The sequence below is a fragment of the Equus przewalskii genome, chromosome 17, assembly GCF_037783145.1.
Source record: "Equus przewalskii isolate Varuska chromosome 17, EquPr2, whole genome shotgun sequence".
Lineage (NCBI taxonomy): Eukaryota > Metazoa > Chordata > Mammalia > Perissodactyla > Equidae > Equus > Equus przewalskii.
In genome coordinates this window covers 52564369-52584272 of record NC_091847.1, presented here as the reverse complement: position 1 = coordinate 52584272, position 19904 = coordinate 52564369, and the positions used below count along the sequence as shown (strand labels likewise).

The 19904-nt window shown below is 35.9% G+C and overlaps 1 protein-coding gene across 3 annotated transcripts in view; it reads left to right on the top strand.

The window, feature by feature from the left end:
- OLA1 (Obg like ATPase 1) overlaps positions 1–19904 on the top strand; it is a 168127-nt gene that overhangs the window by 21903 nt on the left and 126320 nt on the right. For all 3 annotated transcript variants that reach the window (XM_070580221.1, XM_070580219.1, XM_070580220.1), the window contains one exon: positions 2292–2419. Coding sequence is in view for 2 of the 3 variants with exons in the window: in XM_070580219.1 (XP_070436320.1) it covers positions 2292–2419 (128 nt within the window). In the remaining variant the exon portion in view is untranslated. The remainder of the gene's footprint in view (positions 1–2291; positions 2420–19904) is intronic.

The window sequence follows — 19904 nt, the reverse complement described above, 5'->3', positions numbered from 1 at the left end:
CAGAGGCATGGAGAGAACAACAATAGTAATAAAGCTCTTGGACTTCAAATTTGTTGAAATTTTAGGCAGTGAGAGAATTAACTTCTCACAATTTCCCTTGCTTTTCCTTTACTAGTGAACATTGATTAAATGCCTTTATGGAGATAAAAAGATTGAATGGGAAGCTATCTTCATGTTTTCCATAATTTAATCTTGGCCTATTTGTGGTCAAGCAAAGAAAAAAGAATTGACAGTAATTCATAGTATTTCTTGCTACCCCAAACTTCTCTGTTATATATATTTTTTTTTAATGAAAGAAAAATCTTACTGGTCATTTCAATCTGATTCAATTGAAGAAAAACTCATAAATGCTTTTGGTATTCAGTGTTCATTATAGTGATTAAAAGGATTTTTAACCTTATTATTTTGGTTTCAAGGAAGTTTCCTATGGTTTAAAAACGTTATTTTGCTCAAGTAGTCATAAAATCATTGGTACAGTACATCAAAATCCTTGAATTAGGCCTCAGATTTTTTTTGAGATACAATATTAATAGTTTAAACCTTTATCTTGGTCTTAAATCAAGAATCAGAAATAAGAAAACTCATTTTCATTAGAAAAATGGAATCTCAGAGCTATAGGTTGTCTTACCTAGTTTTCTTGTAAAAGGAAACTGAAGCCCAGAGAGGTGAAATGATTTGCTCAAGTTCACACAGATAGTATAATGGCAATCAGGAATAAAACCTACAGCTTCTCACTTCAAATTTAGTGCCTTTCCACTCGTATCCATGCTACTGTACTTCATATATATTATATGGGTGGTTTTAGTTGTTAGAATTTATATCATTTAGGATGTTTGGTTACACTTAACATATTGACTTAAAAAGTCGATTTATTGACTTAGTAACAAGTGGCATGGTGTTTGGTGTTGGTTTCAGCAATCAATTATGTCATCAAGGACCTGGCTTCTTTCTCCTCTCCATTTTACTTTCTTTGTCAGCCTAATCATAAGATTGCCTTCTCCTTGTGGTGACAAGATATCTCTCAGATCTTGGAACTTTATACTTTCTCATCCAGGTTCAGAGTGAAAGAAGAGAGGTTTGCTTCTAGAAGCTCTCTCACAGGACTGATGAGCTTCTATTCAAGAACCCTCCCAACCCCTTCCGGCAAAACTCCCCTAAAGTCTTTCTAGACAAATGGGGCAAGGTGAAGGTCCTAGAATCATTAATTGTGCCCAGGGGATGAGATTAAACTGCCTTCTAGAATTAGGGGTAGAGCCAGCTATTCCAAGGCTCTGGCTACACTAGGAGGTGTGACTGGCCAAATGAAAGTCAGTATAGTTACCAGGAGAGAGGCCAAGGATGCTGGGGAGGTGACCACAGTATCCAACAAAAGACCTGACCACATTTTATGTGTGTTTTCTGTAGATTTGCTGATAGCAATTATCAAGTAATTTCTATCTGAATAAAAATTTTTTATAGAATAATTTTTTTTGAAGGACTCATTTTCCATATAAATAATAGGGAAGTATTTTGTGGAAAATTTGTGTTGTATTTTATCATGTGTGAAATTGACATTCTGAAAAATGAATACTCTTTTGAAAATTGACAAAGGATATATACATGAATACACCTTATATCATACACCATATGACATTGAAAATAGCTTTATTTACTCATGTACTTTAATCTCCATTTCCCCGTGGCCAAGTGGTTTATCTTAACTTGGTTTCTAACTTATGTTAACTGTGCTTTTACTTTGAGCAAAGCAAAGGTTATTTTGTATGTATGTCTAATTCTGTTGCCATTGTTAACACCTAGGTTATTACTATGCTGATAACTGGTTCACATCATTGTGTGCATTTTTTGGCTATATAACATGTATGGTAATTAAATGCAAATCCAGGTTTCCTCACTGCCAGCTGAGTGACCCTGTATGTAGTAGGTTTCTTAACTCATCTTCAGTTTCCCCATCTGTGTACATGTACTCTTTACTCGTTCTCTACTGCTATTGTCTATGTGTGCCAACAGAGCAATATAGTAAAATTAATGATATGAGTTTTAATCTTTAGAGACACAATAAAAACACCTATTCTGCTTTGCAGTTTTTTTCCTTCATTTTCCTAGGTAAGAAAGTCCTAATGTATTAAAGGATTATTTCCTATTTAGTTTTTTAAATTCATTTATCAAATGGTTATTGAGTCTTCTAAACATTCTAGAAAGGAAATAATTCATGTAAATGTTTGGGAAATCTATTTGGTTGATAAACAGATTCTTAGTACTATTTTGTAATAAAACTATCTTTTGTTTTTCAGCAAAATTCCTGCCTTTCTAAATGTAGTGGATATTGCTGGCCTTGTGAAAGGAGCTCACAATGGGCAAGGCCTGGGAAATGCCTTTTTATCTCATATTAGTGCCTGTGATGGAATCTTTCATCTAACACGTAAGTGCAGTTGTTTATGGAATTGATTAATTTCATTATGAGCAGTGTTTTCTGTCTATTATTGCTCACATAAAATTAGAAATGACTAATTAATAAAGGTTTGCTTTGCTTCACAAGATGAATCGTGGATTTCTCTGTTAGTTGGTACTTTTAGGCTATTTGGTATCGTCTCCATATGAGAAGCAAGTATGTGCTGTGTTGATATTATATTCTAATTGAATTTTATCCCCTGTTCTGGATTAGATCCATAAGAAGTGTTTCTATGTGGTGGTAATTTTGTTGATTGTATAAAGGCATTTTGAAGTTTTCTTAACTTGTAGAACTTTTCTGCATTCTTGCTTTTCCATGTGTTGAGAAGCAGAATTGATGGAGGAGCGGATTCTGTTATTTCAGAGGAGAGAAAAGCATGCAGGTCATGTATTAGAGCTGAAAGGATTAAGGAAAAACTATAGATCAGCTACTCCTTAAGGGAGACAAGGACATAAAGCAAAGAGAGAAAACCTAGAACTACAAAAGTGAGTCGAGTACATAGTAATTCTCTGACAGAATAGAAAGGTTTGCATTTAGGCTCAGATCAAGACTGCATTGTATGGTAATAGTATTATAATAAGCAAATTAATGCAAATGAAGGAGACATAAGTTAGAGGTGAGGGCCAACTTTGGTCTGGTGTAGTGCTTCTGTTTGTTACTGGTCCTCAACTAGATAACTGTATCGATTGGGAATGAGCATTTAGAAAATTTTATAGCAGTTTGAGTAATTTTTTTGTCATTTGAATTCTAATAAAAAAATTGTGCTGGTATTTTTGTATGTCTTTTTAAAAAAAATTCCTTTGCCTAGTAACTCATTGTTATTGTATTTTACAAAAACCCACCACAGATAGCTTAAGAAGCACTCATCTAGGTAGCTTCTTGGGTAAAGGTGTGGAGACAGGAGACACCTTCCGGAAGGGTTTGTGGTGCAGGCAAAGAATAAGGTTATGGTGTGGGGGGTGGAAAGTCAGTTATGTAGAGTGGTGTTGCCTAAAGCTTGTACATTGGCCAGAGGTTCTGTTTTCCGGATGGTTTGTTTTTTCAGTGGTTCTGGTGACTGATGTGAGAATTTCAAAGAGAGAGTAGAATCAAGTGTGGCTCCTGGATTTCTGGACTGGACCAGTTGAGTGAATCTTTTTTTCTTTTTTAAGATTTTATTTTTTCCTTTTTCTCCCCAAAGTCCCCCGGTCCATAGTTGTGTATTTTTAGTTGTAGGTCCTTCTAGTTGTGGCATGTGGGACACCGCCTCAGCATGGCATGATGAGCTGTGCCATGTCCATGCCCAGGATCCGAACCAGCGAAACCCTGGGCCACCTAAGTGGAGCACATGAACTTACCCCTCGGCCACAGGGCCGCCCCATGGTTGAGTGAATCTTGATACCATTCACTGAGATGTTAAATAAAGAAGGAGCAGCGAGTCTTGGGAGACAGCTGATTTCAGTTTGGGATATTTATTTGAATTTGTTTTGAATTTGAATTTGGTATTTTTTTGAATTTTTTAAAATAGGACGTCCAGATAGGAGATGTCTATAAGGAAGTAGGATTGGTAGGGCAGGTGTGACAGGAGGATAGGGGCAAGAGAACTGAAGGTTTGGGTGTGAGAGTGATTTAACTGATGGGTGGAATAGAGCTTATCATAGGGTAGCAGTAAAAATAGGAGTAAAAAAATGGAAGGCTATGAGATCTGATTTCCTGATGAGGTTCAAGAACAGAGGTACTGGAGATAAGAGGGTGTGTGGTAAGAGGGATATTTGACTTAAAATTTTCAGAGCTGGAGCAGTTTGGGGTGATGATGAGATCCTGATAATGGCCTGGAACCGTTTTAATAAATGTAATCAAGCCTTTGGTTTTGTTGTCTCTTGTATAATATTCATCTGAGCATACATACTTTATTATATTTCATTCAGGCTAAAGTTATTGTTAAGAAAGGATGAAAAATCCAATTAAACTAGGTATCATGCTTTCTTATAGCAGTTGATTTCAGAGATGTTAAACTGAAAATAGGCATCTTAGAACTGATGAAGTATACACACAGATAGTGCACAGAACACAGAATGATACATTTATAAGCAGAATTTTAAAAAACCTTCATAGAATTACAGGCATTAAAAAAGACTTGTAAAGATTAAAAAGATAGATTGATTACTTGGAAGCTATGAAAATTGAGAATTCTTTAATTCCAAGTTATGATATATTTTCATATTCAACAAGCAGATTATTAAATATGAGTGTAAAAAAAGATTTTATCTTTCATATTACTCTATTTAAAGAATATGGGCAAGCCTTTGGTATGCACATAGTGTAGGCTCAGACATTTGACTTGAAGGAAAAGCTTTTGGAATCCCATGGTTTACTTTCTTGTGTGCTTCCAGCAGTGTGCAGTCCCCAATTTGAGAAACAAGATTGTAGGTTAAGGTATAAACACCCCAGACCTACCACGAGGCCTATCTGACCAAACAACTAGGTCCAGCTTGTAATAATAATGAATATCTTTATAGCACTTTGTTTACTTAGTGCTTTTTAAATTGTTAGGTCTTGATCATCAAAGAGCCCAGTGAGATGCATAGGCCTTATTATTATCCCCATTTTCAGATGAGAAAACCAAAGCTTAGCGAGGTAAAATGATGTGCCCAAGTCACAGTCTTTCTGTCATGCTGTAGCATTAACTGCAACTTTGTGTTGTCAAACCTCTGGAAGAAATAGGTGTTTGAGAGAAAACTTTGATAATGCATGGAAAAAGCACCTGATTTTCTAAGGATTAAAACTTTTGATGCTTCATAGAGTAGAAGCTGGGAAGTTTTGGTTAAATTACAATGTTTGTATGCTTCTGTAAGTACCTATCTAGGAAGAATACCTTGTTTCCAATCATTTGTGTTGCTGTATGAAGTACGTAAGGTTTGATGATTTTATCAGGTAGAAAGTCAGTAAAGGATTTTGATGGAATCACTGACATTAGATTTCTTGTCTTTCTCTCGCATGTAGAACGTACCTTTCTCAGTTTGCTTTGCCTGTGTTCACCAAACAAGATACTGGCTCTTAAAAAGCTTGTATTAATACATAAAAATAGTAGAATACAGAATCATCTGTCAGCTCTATTGATAGGGGAAAATGTGTACTTTTGTTTATTAAATGTAGTATAAACTCTGCTTGGGTTAAATTTGCAGTCAAGTACCTTTATATTGTAAAAAAAAAAAAAAGCTCAACTTGAAAAGTTTTATTAGTATATGCTGACTAAAAACCTTTTAAAATGGAGTTTTTAATAGGATTAAGGTTAACTCAAAGAGTTTAGTTTTTCCTGAAAATGGGAGCGGGAGGGAGACGGTTAAACATGAGATAAGAATAAGGTTTTTACAAATTTAATACACAAGTTACTAGCTGAGGGAACCAAAACATGACACATTCGTCTAAGTAATGTTTTTTAAAGAAAACTGACATTTTAACAAATGAGGCTCATCGTTTAGAGGATCTTAAAGTAAACTTTAAGAGAGAATAGCTATTGCAAAATTTGTTGACAAATTTAGGCAAATTTTACCTGGATTCCTTTCTGAGAGCCCTCTCACTGGCTCTTCAGTTACTTCTTGGTGGCCGAGGTGGTTGACTCGATCCGTTCTCATGTTGTATGCAGGTGGGTCAGGTGCAGTTTCAGCTGCTCCGCAGTGGGATGGGTTTATGGGGGTGCGCACTGTCAATCTTGTCCTGAGTTACATGGAAGTGGAGTTGATAAGAGCTCCAAGTTCATAATTTCAGTCAGCAAAGTTGTACTTCCAAGATACCTAATAGTCATCTTATGCCTGAAAATAAGGTGCTATTTATTGTGCTGTGAATTTCCAGAATGTTAGATACGTCTTGAGTTAAATCTAATCCAAAAAACACTCATACATGTTTTTAGGTTTCATGCCTCTTTGTATTATCTGTGCTCTTCTTCCAGCTATTAAATAAACAAACTAATAGTTGACCTTGAGGGGGTTTCTTTTCCTTATTCTCTGTGCTTGTGTTGTTTGAATGAACCTTCAATACTGACAACAAAGAATGTTGCAAAAATTAGATTTCAGTTGAATTTAACCTCTTCTGGTTTCCCTACAATTTTGGTAGTGAAATTTAGTTATTTTTATAAGTAGCTATCCATGATAGAGGATAAATTTTAGGTGGGAAATAGATATCAGAGGCTAACTACCTTCAACACAGGGACCTTACCTCATATGTTCTTATATATTTTATATATAATATCCTTCTATGAAAGGATAAAGGGTTATAATTGAAATCAGGAAAAAAATGAGTATTATCTCTGAGATTTTCTTGTGGATCACAATTTGAGAAATGCTGCCTAAAACTAAATTCTTGTTTTATAAGAATGATTGAATTATTTTTATTTAAACGGAAATGCTGTATCCTAAGCCCTTTGCAAATATTAACTAATTTATTCCTCTTAACACCTCTGTAAGGGTGGGTACTATTATTCTCATTTTGTAAATGAGGAATCCAAAGAATAGATGGGTTATGGTACTTGCCCAAGAATACATGGCTGGTAACAGATAGAACCAGATTTTTTTTTTTTAAAGATTTTATTTTTCCTTTTTATCCCAAAGCCCCCCAGTCCATAGTTCTGTATTTTTAGTTGTGGGTCCTTCTAGTTGTGGCATGTGGAATGCCGCCTCAGCATGGCTTGATGAGTGGTGCCATGTCCGCATCCACGACTTGAACTGGCGAAACCCTGGGCTGCCGAAGCAGAGCTTGCAAACTTAACCACTTGGCCATGGGGCCGGCCCCTAGAATCAGATTTTGAACTCAGGCTCTGGTTACAAAGTCCTTGCTCTGTGTTGGATTAGTCCACTAATCTATGCTGAGAATTATCAGAAATCTTTTTTTAAATCACGAAAATTTTTATCAATCTTGTGAGCCCCTGAGGCTTTGTCTGTGGACCCAGTTTGAGAAACCCTTGTGTAAATTCCAGAGAAGTTGCATTGAAGTTTATCGTTTCTAGGTGAAGCACTTATTTTTTCTTTTTTTAAAGATTCGCACCTGAGCTAACAACTCTTGCCAATCTTCTTTTTTCTTCTTCTTCTTCTTCTCCCCAAAGCACCCCCAGTACACAGTTGTGTATTCTAGTTGTGCATGGTTGTGCCATGTGGGATGCCGCCTCACCATGGCTTCATGAGCGGTGCCATGTCTGCACCCAGGATCCAAACCAGCGAAACCCTGGGCCGCTGAAGCGGGATGCAAGAACTTAACCACTGGGCCATTGAGCCAGCCCCTAGGTCAAGCACTTTTAAATGATACTCAAATTATATCATAAAAGGGCAGTGGAAAATTATTTATTTTATAAATTCTTAAAGGGTAAGGGATGGCTTTATTTAGAGAAAAAACAGACTTGTGTCTCTTGGATGCCAGGTAGACGTTTCGAACTCTTAATGCTTTTAGCAATGAAGACAATGAAACAGATATATCAGAAAAAAGAATGTATTTGAATTTGCTCACACATTCTCTCTTCTGGTATTTTCATTTTGATTTATGAGGGGAATAAAAAGAGAAATGATCAGCAGCTGAGGTCTGGCAGTATCCATAGTGGCTTTCCTTTACCTTTTAGGTGGTAACTTCTTTCTGGAGGTGTACGGAGCTAACGTGTAATGATTGGCTATGTGATGTGATGAAATGTGTACTTTGTTTATAACAGTCTTGTTGGGGAGGGGATATGCCTATTTTAAAGATGAGAAAACTGAGGCTTAAAGAGGTTGGGAAACTAAGCCATGATTTACACAACTGATTAGCGCCAGAACTCAGATTAGACTTCAGGTCTGCCATTTTAGAAGTGTCTGGAGCTGGCAATGCTTAAAATTAAAAATCTGAAAGCAGTCAGATAGTGATTTATCTGAGATATATATTCTTTGATCTGAGGGTCAACTGTATTTGAATGTTGCTTATGTTCTAAATAATCATTTTCCCAGTTAATTCTTCCTCCTCCCCCAAAGTATCTTGAACGTTTGAAATTCTACAGAAATTATTTCTTGGACCAGATATATTATTCTTTAGCTGACTGCTTTTTGGGTTTTTTGAATCATACAGAACATTTTTTAATGGTTTTCATGATTTGAAAAACTTTTTAAAAAGTGGGAATTTCTCCATATTTTTGGCATAAATGGCACCCATAATTTTGGATAAACAACTCTGGATAACTATGGTTATGTCTATACATTACTAATTATGTAATATTCACTATAGAACAGAAATTCTTTATGAATTCTCTATGAATTTTTCTTTTGTTTTGCTTTTGGTTTTTCTTGCTGGACCATACCAGAATTTATTGAACTACTTCCTATTTATGGGCATTTATTTGTTTTTCCAGCTTTATTGAGATATAATTGACATCTTATGTAAGTTAAGGTGTACAATGTGATGATTTGATACGTGTATATATTATGAAATGATTACCACAACAAGCTTAGTTAACACATCCATCACCTCACATGATTAACATTTTTTTGGTGTAGTGAAGACATTTAAGATCTACTCTTTTAGCAACTTTCAAATATACAGTACAGTATTGTTAACTGTAGTCACCATACTGTACATTAGATCCCCTGAACTTACTCATCTTATAACTGGAAGTTCATACCCTTTGACCAGCATCCCCCCATTTTTCCGACCCCAGCTCCTGGCAACCACCAATCTGTTCTCTGTTTCCCTGAGTTCAGCTTTTTTTAGATTCCACACATAAGTGAGATTATACAGTATTTCTTTCTTTGTCTGGCTTACTTTACTTAGCATAATGTTTGAGCATTTTTTATTTCTGACTTTTTTATTGCAGAGACTGTTGCTAATGGACATTGTTATACAGGCTTCTTTTTGGTACATGTCTGGATACTTCTCTGAGAGATATAATGAAGTGGAATTAATAGGCCAAGGGATATATACATTTAGAATTCTATCAGATACTTCCACATCTTCCCCCTACATTCCCATAAGGATATTAGTTTAAAATTTTTTGTTTTTTGAATAATTTTAGGTAGGTCATACATTGGAATAGGTCAAACATTTACATATTTCAAAGAGAAAATTGAATGACATTGGGGTATATATTGAGCAATCTTGTTCCTACCCACATTCTGATTCCTCTGTTTTGCCTTTATAAATGATGGCATTTATTAGTTTCTTGTGTTATTTTTTAGAGCAAGGGTTGGGAAACTTTTTCTTTAGTGGGCCACGTAGTAAATATCTTGCTGTTGCATCATCTTCTGTGTGTGTGTATGTTTGCAACACTTTAAAAATGTAAAAATCATTCTTAGCTCTAGAGTCGTACAAAAATAGGGCACAAGCCTTAGTTTGCTGATTCCTGTTCTAGAGTTTCTTCATGCAATACAGGCGCATGGGAATATGTTAATTATATATGTCATCTTTATTGAAAGTATTTTTAGCAGTCTTTTCTTCTGATTTCTTCTATTACTTTTATATTTAGAAACTTCTTATCCTTCCCGTGATCAGGTAAATATTTACAACTGTTTTCTTCTAGTTATTTTCCTTTGTTTTTATTTAGATATAAAATACATAAAGGGCATAGAGCACACAGATCTGAAGTATATAGCTAGATGTGTTTGTACACACGTACTCACTTGTGTGGCCACCATGTAGATCAACACATAGAACATTTCTGTCACCCTTCTCTGTCAGTTCCCCTCTCAGGGTAATCACTCTTCTGACTTACATCATCATTGATTAGTTTTGCTTATTCTTGAACTTCATATAAATGTAATCATATGCTCTATTCTCTTTTATGTCTTCTTCCCTTCTCTCAACATAATGTCTGTGAGATTCATCCCCATTGTGTATATTGGTATTGATAATTTGTAATTTTCTTAAGTTAGCAGTTTGGATTTCATCCCCTTTGTGGCTGATATGCAGGATTATGTTACTTAGTTAACAGAGTTGAAGCTCTAGCAACTACATATCTACACACTCTGAATAGGTTTGAGTAGGGAGACATTTGGGGCAAAAAGAACAGCCAGAAGATTTTTGTAGTATTTCACGGAAGAAATAATGAGGGCTAGATTTCAGAAAACTGTCAGTGGCAGTTGAAGGGAAAAGCAAATTTGAGAGACTTTGTGAAGACAGGATAGGACTTAATGTTAGGCTCTTCTTACATCTCCTGTAACAGAAATCTCAACTAAGAATGTGTGCCAAAGATTCAGTACAGAATAGGGAAACAGCAACCATATTATGGGAAGCAAATTCTTTTTAAATTCGTACATGCAATGACTTCTGATAACAGGTGTTTTATTTAGAAAAATGATTAATTTTTTCTCTAGGGTTTAGTGAGCCAGTGTGACTTGTTTTTACCAATTTTTAGAAGCAATATACCTTCCTATTGCTAGATTTCTAAAGCTTTGAACATGATGAGTCTGCTGATTTCACTGAATCCTTAGCTTTTTAAGCTGGCATTAGAAGTTTTGAAGTGATATTTCAACAGGAAGCTAAGGCATTTGTGTGTTATCTGAAGGACAGCACCTTTGGCAGTATCACACTGCATCTACTTGTCAAGCTTTTTATAGATAAAATTTGTTAAAGTTTGTCAACAGGTACTGAGAGATATGACCTTGTAGGCTAGAAACAAGAGTTCTGCTTTCTGAGCTATGGGACACTTTTGTTCCCAATTTAGAAACATATAGTAGGTTCAGATTTACAGAACTCTTAATTATAAATCAAGTATATAATCATTTATAGTTATAGAAGATAAAATTTCAAATACAATTTGATTATTTTCAGCTGAATTGGTGTCTGTATATGTGTGTGAGTGCACGCACGTGTAATGGTGGTGGTAATGGTGAGAGTGTGGGATGCAGTAGTGTGTTCTTTCCTGAGTTCTATTGTCCAGGTGCTTGTTAAAGTTGAATTTTCTGCCTGTGGATTTATTTTTAACTTTTTGTGTGAACTTCAGTTGCGTTTATTGTTTTACTCTATTGATTTCTAAAAGGAATTTTAATTGTCTTAGAATAAAAGACAAATATATTAAAATAACAGGAAAATGATGAAGGCCAATTAATGAGAAGTGAGAATTAAAGGGAACAGGGTGGATGGATGGTCACGAGCCTAAGTACATGGTAACACATAACCCATGTAAATAAAGTATTGAAATTGAGAATAAATCTTACCATTGAGCATTATGGTACTCAAGGCAAAGAGAAAAAGTTATGGGTTGTCCAATTTCATATATGTATGATACAAGAAGAGATACCCTTTCCTAGCTCTAAATTGGAGTTTATTGCATCTTCGTAGGAGAGACCTGAGGCACAGCCCAGTGTGTAGTCTTTTCTGTTAGTTTGCATAAAAGACAGTAATTTGGAAACAGTCTTTAACCGCTCTTCTAACACTTCATAAGAATGGAGGACATAGAATTAGATTATTTTTTTCTGAAGTATTTGTCTTTTCTGGAGTATTTGCCTATACTGTTATACAGTAGTATAGGTTTGTAGCTCCAGTTCATACAAGGGATAAAATGTAGAGTCTAGATGACTATAGAGTGAGCATGTTGTTAAACTGCCTCATCAGGGTATGAACACGCTTTGCAGTTGAGGCATAGGGAGAAATTTGATATTAAGATTATTAGCATGTGTCTGAATTGCTGGCATTTTATTTTGATATCCAGGAGAAGGGTAATGATTATTAATCACCTGGTATATGTTATGTACCATGGTAGATTCTTTCTGATATATTATTTTATTTAATCTTAACAATTCTGCAGGATTAGTAATACTGCAGTTGTACAGATAAGGATATTGAGAAAGGTTAAGTAGTTTTCCTAGGGTACAAAGCTAATAAATTGGGTGTAGAGCCTGTCTTTCTTTAAAGTCTTTTCTCTTTCTAGTGTTTCCATCATGCCACACTGCTTTTGTACATTTTCAGATCTGAAGGTTTAAGATCTATGTATTAAACATGTTTAAGATGTGTGTGTTTGTGTGTGTGTGATAGAGAGAGAAAATTCAAATGCTTGGTGTGCATTGTATTTCAGAGAACACCTTCTCTACACAATAGTGACCTACAGGCATATCAGGAGACTCTTCCGAAGAGTCAGGTGCTGTATGGAGATTTTAAAGAAATTGAGTTATAGTTTTTGTTCTTTTGTTGTTATCAAATATTTATTGAGATTCAGTGTGTGCCAGGCTCTGTGCTAAGTGCTTTATGTGAGGAATTTCATTTAATTATCAGCACAAATCAGAAGTGAGTACAGAGAGGTTAGGAAATTTGCCCAAGGTTACACAGCTGAGGATGGTATAGTTGGGAGTAGTACTCAGTAAGGCAAGTCTGCCTCTAAAACCTATACTGTTAGCCTTTGCACCAGTGCTGACCAATAGAAATATAATGTGAGCTACATGTATAATTTAAAATTGTCTGACGGCCACATTAAAAAAAGTCAAATGAAAAGATTAAATTAATTTTAATAACATTTAATCTATCAAAAATATTATTTCAATATGTAGTCAGTATGAAAAATTGTTGATATATTTTTGGTACCATGTTTTTGAAAGCTGTTGTGTAATTTACACCTAGAGCACATCTCCATTTGGACTAGCCACACTTTAAGTAGTTAATAACCACATGTGGCTACAGTATTGGACAGCTCAGCTGTACACTATGCTTGTAGAAAGAAATTTGAAGATACATCAAATCATTGATAGATTTTTTGAGAATAGAATTGGTGGAGGGAGAGATGGGTGACTTTCCTTTTTAACTTTAGAGGCTTGGCTTTTTTATAAGTGAACATGTATTCTGATTTTTAAAACATGAGGAATTTTCTAATTTAAATACCAGTGTAAGGTATGTACAAATGATTCAAATAAAAATCTCAAGCCTTCTGTGTTAAAACAATGAGAAGATGGCTTTGGCTTAGTATGTTGTGGTTCGGGAATTGGCAGTGATCTGATTCTGTCTCTGTAAAAGGTTTGATTTTTAAGCTGAGCTAATCAGGAGGGTTCTGTCAGGGTGATTTGGTTAAGGAGTTTACTCTGAGATAACTAAATTAGTGGGTTCTGTTGTTAAGGAAGTTACTTATGTGATTACTCTGTAGTGTTATTTTTTTTATGGTCTGTTCTGCTGTTTCTAAGAAACCTTAGTGTAGCGTAGTGAGCGCACGCGTGTGTGTGTGCGTGTGTGTGTTGAGGGGAGGAGAGGAGGCTGCAGGGAAGGCAGGACTGCCCTTCTACCTCTTTGTCTTAATAGCAAACTAATTTCTTTGTGTGCGGTTCTCTCCTTGCCATTCTGTGTATTCTTGGTGAGGGGATATTATCCAGCTTCCTCTTCCACCCCGGGAGCCTCGGTGGGCTTTATCTTTGCCCTTGAGCAGAGCCAGGACCTGGCTGCTTAAACTAAGCTGGGCTTTGAAAGATGAAAAAATTGAGGTTATGTCAATTGAGAATTAGTAGTTCATTTCATCTGGCTTTTTTTCTCCCCAAGAGTAAGAATGATGATAGGGAAAGAAGCACAATCTTTAAAGTAGATTCTTAGCAACTTTCTTGTCTTTATACCAGTTGTTTCATTATGCACAGTGCAGAGTCACCTAAACAAAACTCCTTTGTTGATTTGTCAGAGCAAAGGGAAACCTTTGCTAGTCATGCCACCCCACTGTTGCGTGAGATATAATCAGTAGCCATCTACTTGATATAAAAAAACTTCCCTTATAATGGATTGAATTATATGCAATTTAGATACAAAAACCTGTGCTTTAGAAAAATGAGCATCGTTCCATACTGCATATAAAATTGTAATTTAATTATGTGTTTCCACCCCTCCCCTCATATCTAATGAGTAGACAATTTTGGTTTTGTCAGATTTCACTCTACCTTTTGATTATAATAGCCAAACAGATGCTGTTACTGTAAAACATATTCATTATATTTAAAAAATTCTAAATGATATATGCTTATTATAAACAAAATAGGAAATAATTAAGGTGTTCACAATAAAATTTCATGTTTGCCCCTTGTTCCCAATCTCCAGAAGTAATTGCTTTTCTTTCTTTTTCTTTTTAAATCAGAAAGGATAGGGGCCGGCCCCGTGGCCAAGTGGTTAAGTTCGCACACACTGCTTCAGGGGCTCAGGGTTCAGATCCTGGGCGCAGACCTAGCACCGCTCATCAAGCCATGCTGAGGCAGCGTCCCACATGCCACAACTAGAAGGACCCACAACTAAAAAAAAATATACAACTATGTACTGGAGGGCTTTGGGGAGAAGGAAAAAGAAAATCTTAAAAAATCAATCAATAATCAATCAATCAGAAAGGACATATGCTTATTTTCTTCTCCCGATTATGTGAGGGAGTGTAGCTTCTTTTTGAATTTACTTTTAAATATTATTTTCCTAAAAAAGGAGTCTACTTTAGTAAGTAGAGCATTTCAGTTTTTGGAATAATTGCTAATTGTACTGTTTGATTTTTGATGTCATTTCTTTTTATTTTGAAAGATCTATGCAGTTTTATAATTCTTAGAAAACTTGTTTCTCTCTCCCCTATGTGATTTTAGCCCTCAAGTGATTTCCCTTCTCTCTTGGCCTTCACCCCTCTCAAACTAGGCAGATAAGTTCTTACAGAGATGGAACTAAGATTAATCTATGTAGATGATTTCTGTGCAGAAAGTTAGAATTTTTGGCCAGTAACACATTCCCTTTGTTATTAATGACAGATGCATCTTCATTCTGTTTTATATTGCTGTCCCTCTGATTCTGTTTGAATTTCATATGTCTAAATTGCTTAGTTAGAGCTTTAAACAATAAGATTCCAGAGAGCTCCTTTAGTTTTGTTGCCTGTGTTTGCTAAAAAGAGATGAACGTAGCTAGCATTGATGGAAGAAATAGGTTTTAAGTTGCCTTTCTAGTTTATGTGGAATTGTAGCCCCCAAGGCACTACAACTTTATTGAACTGCTAAATGATAAGGTAAAAATGCCTTCATTTAATTGCCCTCTCTCTCCTTTAGGTTGTTAGGTGTTTATATGTTTTGTAAATCACCTTTAATTACCACGAACATAAATTACTGTTTTCAAGAGCCCACCTCTCCCACTCCTCATAAGCACGTCATTTAAAAGTTTAAAATGAATCACACATTTTTGCCTAGACACAAATTGCCTATAGAACGCTGTCTTTGTATCCTGAAATAATGGAGTTTTTTTCTTTGGGTCCTGTAATTTTCTTTTTCAGCAGTATTTATTAAATTAATCTAGTATTGGATTGCAGTAAACAGTCTGACCAAAGAGCATATGTTTTCTTTGTTTCTTTGGTACAAATTCAATGGGTTAAGTAATTATGCAGTGGTTCTCATCTACATATACAATGCATTCTAATAACCAACTTCTGTTTACTGTGGAAAATATTGCAGCATAGGAAACGGTTCCTTCTACTTTGCACTGAAATATTGTATGAAGCTATTTAATCTACTAGCTATTTACAATTTAAGTGTTTGAAGGTATCCTGATATTCATGGTGGTCTATCTGCTTTAGGTGCTTGAGGCGTTCTCATTTTTTTCTTGAATGTCTTTTCTGACATGTTTTAGAGGTCTCATTTCCTGTCCTCTCTACTCAAAATAGCAACTTTTTGGATTGTTTTTAAACCTCTTCTCTCACTAACGAGTTGAAATTACTCAGGGACGTGAGGGCAGCTTTAAGGTCCTGGAGAGTCTCTTGATTTTTAAGTGTCAAATTTTGAACTGTATTTTTTCTTAGTTGTCAGAACACTGTCATTATGTTAAGTTAAAAATGTTAGAATTGAGACTGATTTGGTTTTGAAAACCAGAGCAGTCATTGTTATACTTAACTTGCATGAATGAAATCAGATGAGCACTTGTATTTTATTACAGTAAGTCTCCAATTTCCTTATAACTTGTCCTTTTGCAAATTTTACATTGATGCCCTTAAACCACCCACTGTATGCCACTGCACTTTTCCTACATCAGTGACTTATAATTTTAGTTTATGGGTTGGTGGTAGTGCCACTTGCCAGCCCAGGCAGTTGAAGGAAAGGCAGGACTTCCTCTAAGGGCTACAGGCTGTGTAGCAGCGCTGGTCCTTTAGTACTGCAAGTTTTCTCTTCTCTCCATTGGTGAGGTCAGGGTGTCCCCTCAGAACTCCCAGACTGGCCGAGAGCCTGAAATTTGCTTGTACAGGTCCATGATGTTCCCTCCCTGGTCCATCTTCTCTTCCCACCCTAATCTGTCTTTGCTGTCCTTACTCCCTCTGTGGGAGGGAAGAAGGAGCATTGCCTGGCTGGCCTGGACTTGACTGACTCAGCTCTTGCTAAAGGACCTAAAGAAGATCTATCCCATTGTACCACCAGACCTTTAGATATTTTACACTTCACATAGGTAAGGAGTTGGGTCAGGGGAAGGTGGTTTTGTTCCTCTTCCCTTGTACCTGAGATGAGAGGGACAACGGTATCCACCTTCTCTTCAGGCCAGTTGTGAAGGTCTTCTCTTGCATGACAGGTTGTCAGATGGATAGAACCAAAACTGTGGACTATACATTAATTTGCAGCTTTCTGGGACTAGTTGTCTCCCTCACCCCCCAACTAAATTTATTGTTCAAATTTTGATAAAGCATTAGTGTGAAAGAGAATTGCATGTGTGCCACCATTTTCCTAACTTGTTTTTTTTCATTTTTGTAAATACAGGTTGAATTCTGATATGTGTATTGTCGGTAACATGTTTGGGAAAGAACTCTAATTAAAATTACTTTGAATGTGATTTTTAAAAACAAATGAAATAGTATTATGTTAGGGGTTACAGTCAGACCAAGAGTTGATATTTTACTTTTAAATAACTGAGGAAAATATAAACAACATTAAGGAAATTTACTACAGGTAATAATTTTAAATATGGAACTATAATCTTATCCCCATAGCACCATTTTAGATATGATCTTCTGTTTATAAACTCATGGTTGCAGTAATAGGGACAGATTAGGGTGGGAAGAGAAGATGGACCAGGGAGGGAACATCATGGACCTGTACAAGCAAATTTCAGGCTCTCGGCCAGTCTGGGAGTTCTGAGGGGACACCCTGACCTCACCAATGGAGAGAAGAGAAAACTTGCAGTACTAAAGGACCAGCGCTGCTACACAGCCTGTAGCCCTTAGAGGAAGTCCTGCCTTTCCTTCAACTGCCTGGGTATTACTCATAATTGAGTAATAGGGAAGGGAATTTATTGAGTTAGGGACCAGGCACTTTACAATAATCTCATTTGATTCTCCTGGGAACCCTCTGAGTTAGATCTTATTACCCCATTTTAGAAATGAGGAAACTACATCTCAGGGAGTTTAAATAACTTTCAAAAATCACACAGCTGCTTTTTTTTTTTATGGCTGAGTAGTATTCCAAAATCGTCCTATTTGCAACAACTTGGGTGGACCTTGAGGGTGTGATGTTAAGTGAAATAAGCCAGACAGAGAAAGAATAACTTGATTTCACTAGTATGTGAAAGATAACAAATACATGAATAAAGATAACTGATTAGTAGTTACCAGAGGGGAAGGGTGTTGGGGGGTGGGCGAAGGGGTAAAGGGGCACATGTGTACAGTGACGGACAAAAATTAGACTACTGGTGGTGAGCACAATGAAGTCTATTCAGAAATTGATAAATAATGTACACCCGAAATTACACAGTTATAAACCATTATGATCTTAATAAAATTACTGGAAAAAGAAAGCTAAAGAGAAAAAAATCACACAGCTACTGAGTGACAGAATCAGGATTTTTAGCAAAACTCATACTTTAACTGCTACCCTGTGTTTTCACTCCTAAAGGTATTTTATTACTTAATATTATAAAACATTTTTCTTGTTTTAGAATAGCTTTAATATTAATAAAGATTTTTGATGAGGGGATAATATTTCATTGTGTTGATGATCATTTTGTAAATATTGGAATAAGTTTTCACTTATTTTCCTATGATAGGTAACTCTTCAGTGAGTTACCTATCATAGGATATTCATATATCTTTTTGCATTTATTCTATTATTTCCTTAAGAAATTATTTCTTTGAGAGAAATTAATGAAACAAAGCATGCACTTCTTTTACATTTCACTTCTTGCTAGACATTGCCATGTTGATTCTCAAAAGGGTTTTTTGAATTTACTTTTTGTGGAAATTACCATACTCTATTTAACCAACTGTAAATGTAAATTGTACAGTGTACATTGGGAACAACTTAAAGTGTACATAAATCAGTGAAATAAGATCACATAGTAACTGTTTTACCCTATAGAGAGTAAAGGGGAAGAGCTGGGTGACTTTCATAAGGAAACAGCTGGAGGGGCTGGTCCAGTGGCATAGTGGTTAAGTTTTATGTGCCCTGCTTCCACAGCCCGGGGTTTGCTGGTTCAGATCCCAGGCTCAGACCTATGTACCGCTCAGTAAGCCCCGCTGTGGAGGAGTCCCAGATACAAAATAGAGGAAGACTGGCACAGATGTTAGCTCAGGGACAATCTTCCTTAAGCAAAAAGAGGAAGATTGGTAACAGATGTTAGCTCAGGGCCAATCTTTCTCACCAAAAAAAAAAAAACAAAGAAAACGAAAAAAGGGAAGCAGCTGGAGAAGGCTGAGAGCTGGACTGTTCTAAAACCTATGGCTAGACAGTTCTTGGGAGAGAATGAAGTAGCTTGAATGCTGTGCAATTTATTAGATTTACATGAAGTGTGCACTACTATTCACCTTTTACATACTAGAGAAACAGAAATTAGAGAGGTTAAGTGACTCACGAAGTTAGTAAATGGCAGAACTGGGAGTTGAATCTGGGCTCTTTGATCTAAAGCCCTTCCTTTTAACCACGCTCTCTCATATGTTGTGTACATTTTTAGTTAATTGGCTGTAACATTCATCGTCCCATGTTTTGAGTCTTTAGTCTCCTTTACCTTAGAACCTAGTTACTTCAAGAAAATTGTCACGTTCTGTTTTTGAACCTAAAGTGCTCGTGGTAATTGCTTTGATGTTCACAAGCCCTTCTAGGAATAGAGTTCAGAGGGAAAGAGAGATCCACGTTTCGTCATAGAAGTTGTAATTTTTTTTGGTTCTTAAAGATAGATGTTTTGTGTAGGTTTCTTTGAAGGCAATTTATGCATGGTAAGGGAACTACAGCTTACTTTACAAAGTGGATGCTTACTGTTAATTAGCTTCAATATATCAGTATTTTATCTGGAATTTAAAAATTATATTTAAAGGTTACAGGAACTTACTTTTACCAAATAAGGATTCCATTGAAATGCTTTGTTGACTTTGCAGCCCCACTCCATGTGGGATACAAAAAATGGGATTATATTGACGATTTTCTAGGATAAATTTGGCATAATAATGAGTTGGTTCATTAGCATCCTCCACAAATGATTATTGATACTTTTTGATTCATTGTAAATTCATAGATTCAAATACTTTTATGTTTCAGTCCATTACACTTATCATCATTACTGATATTCAAGTTGTTTGATCTTTGGC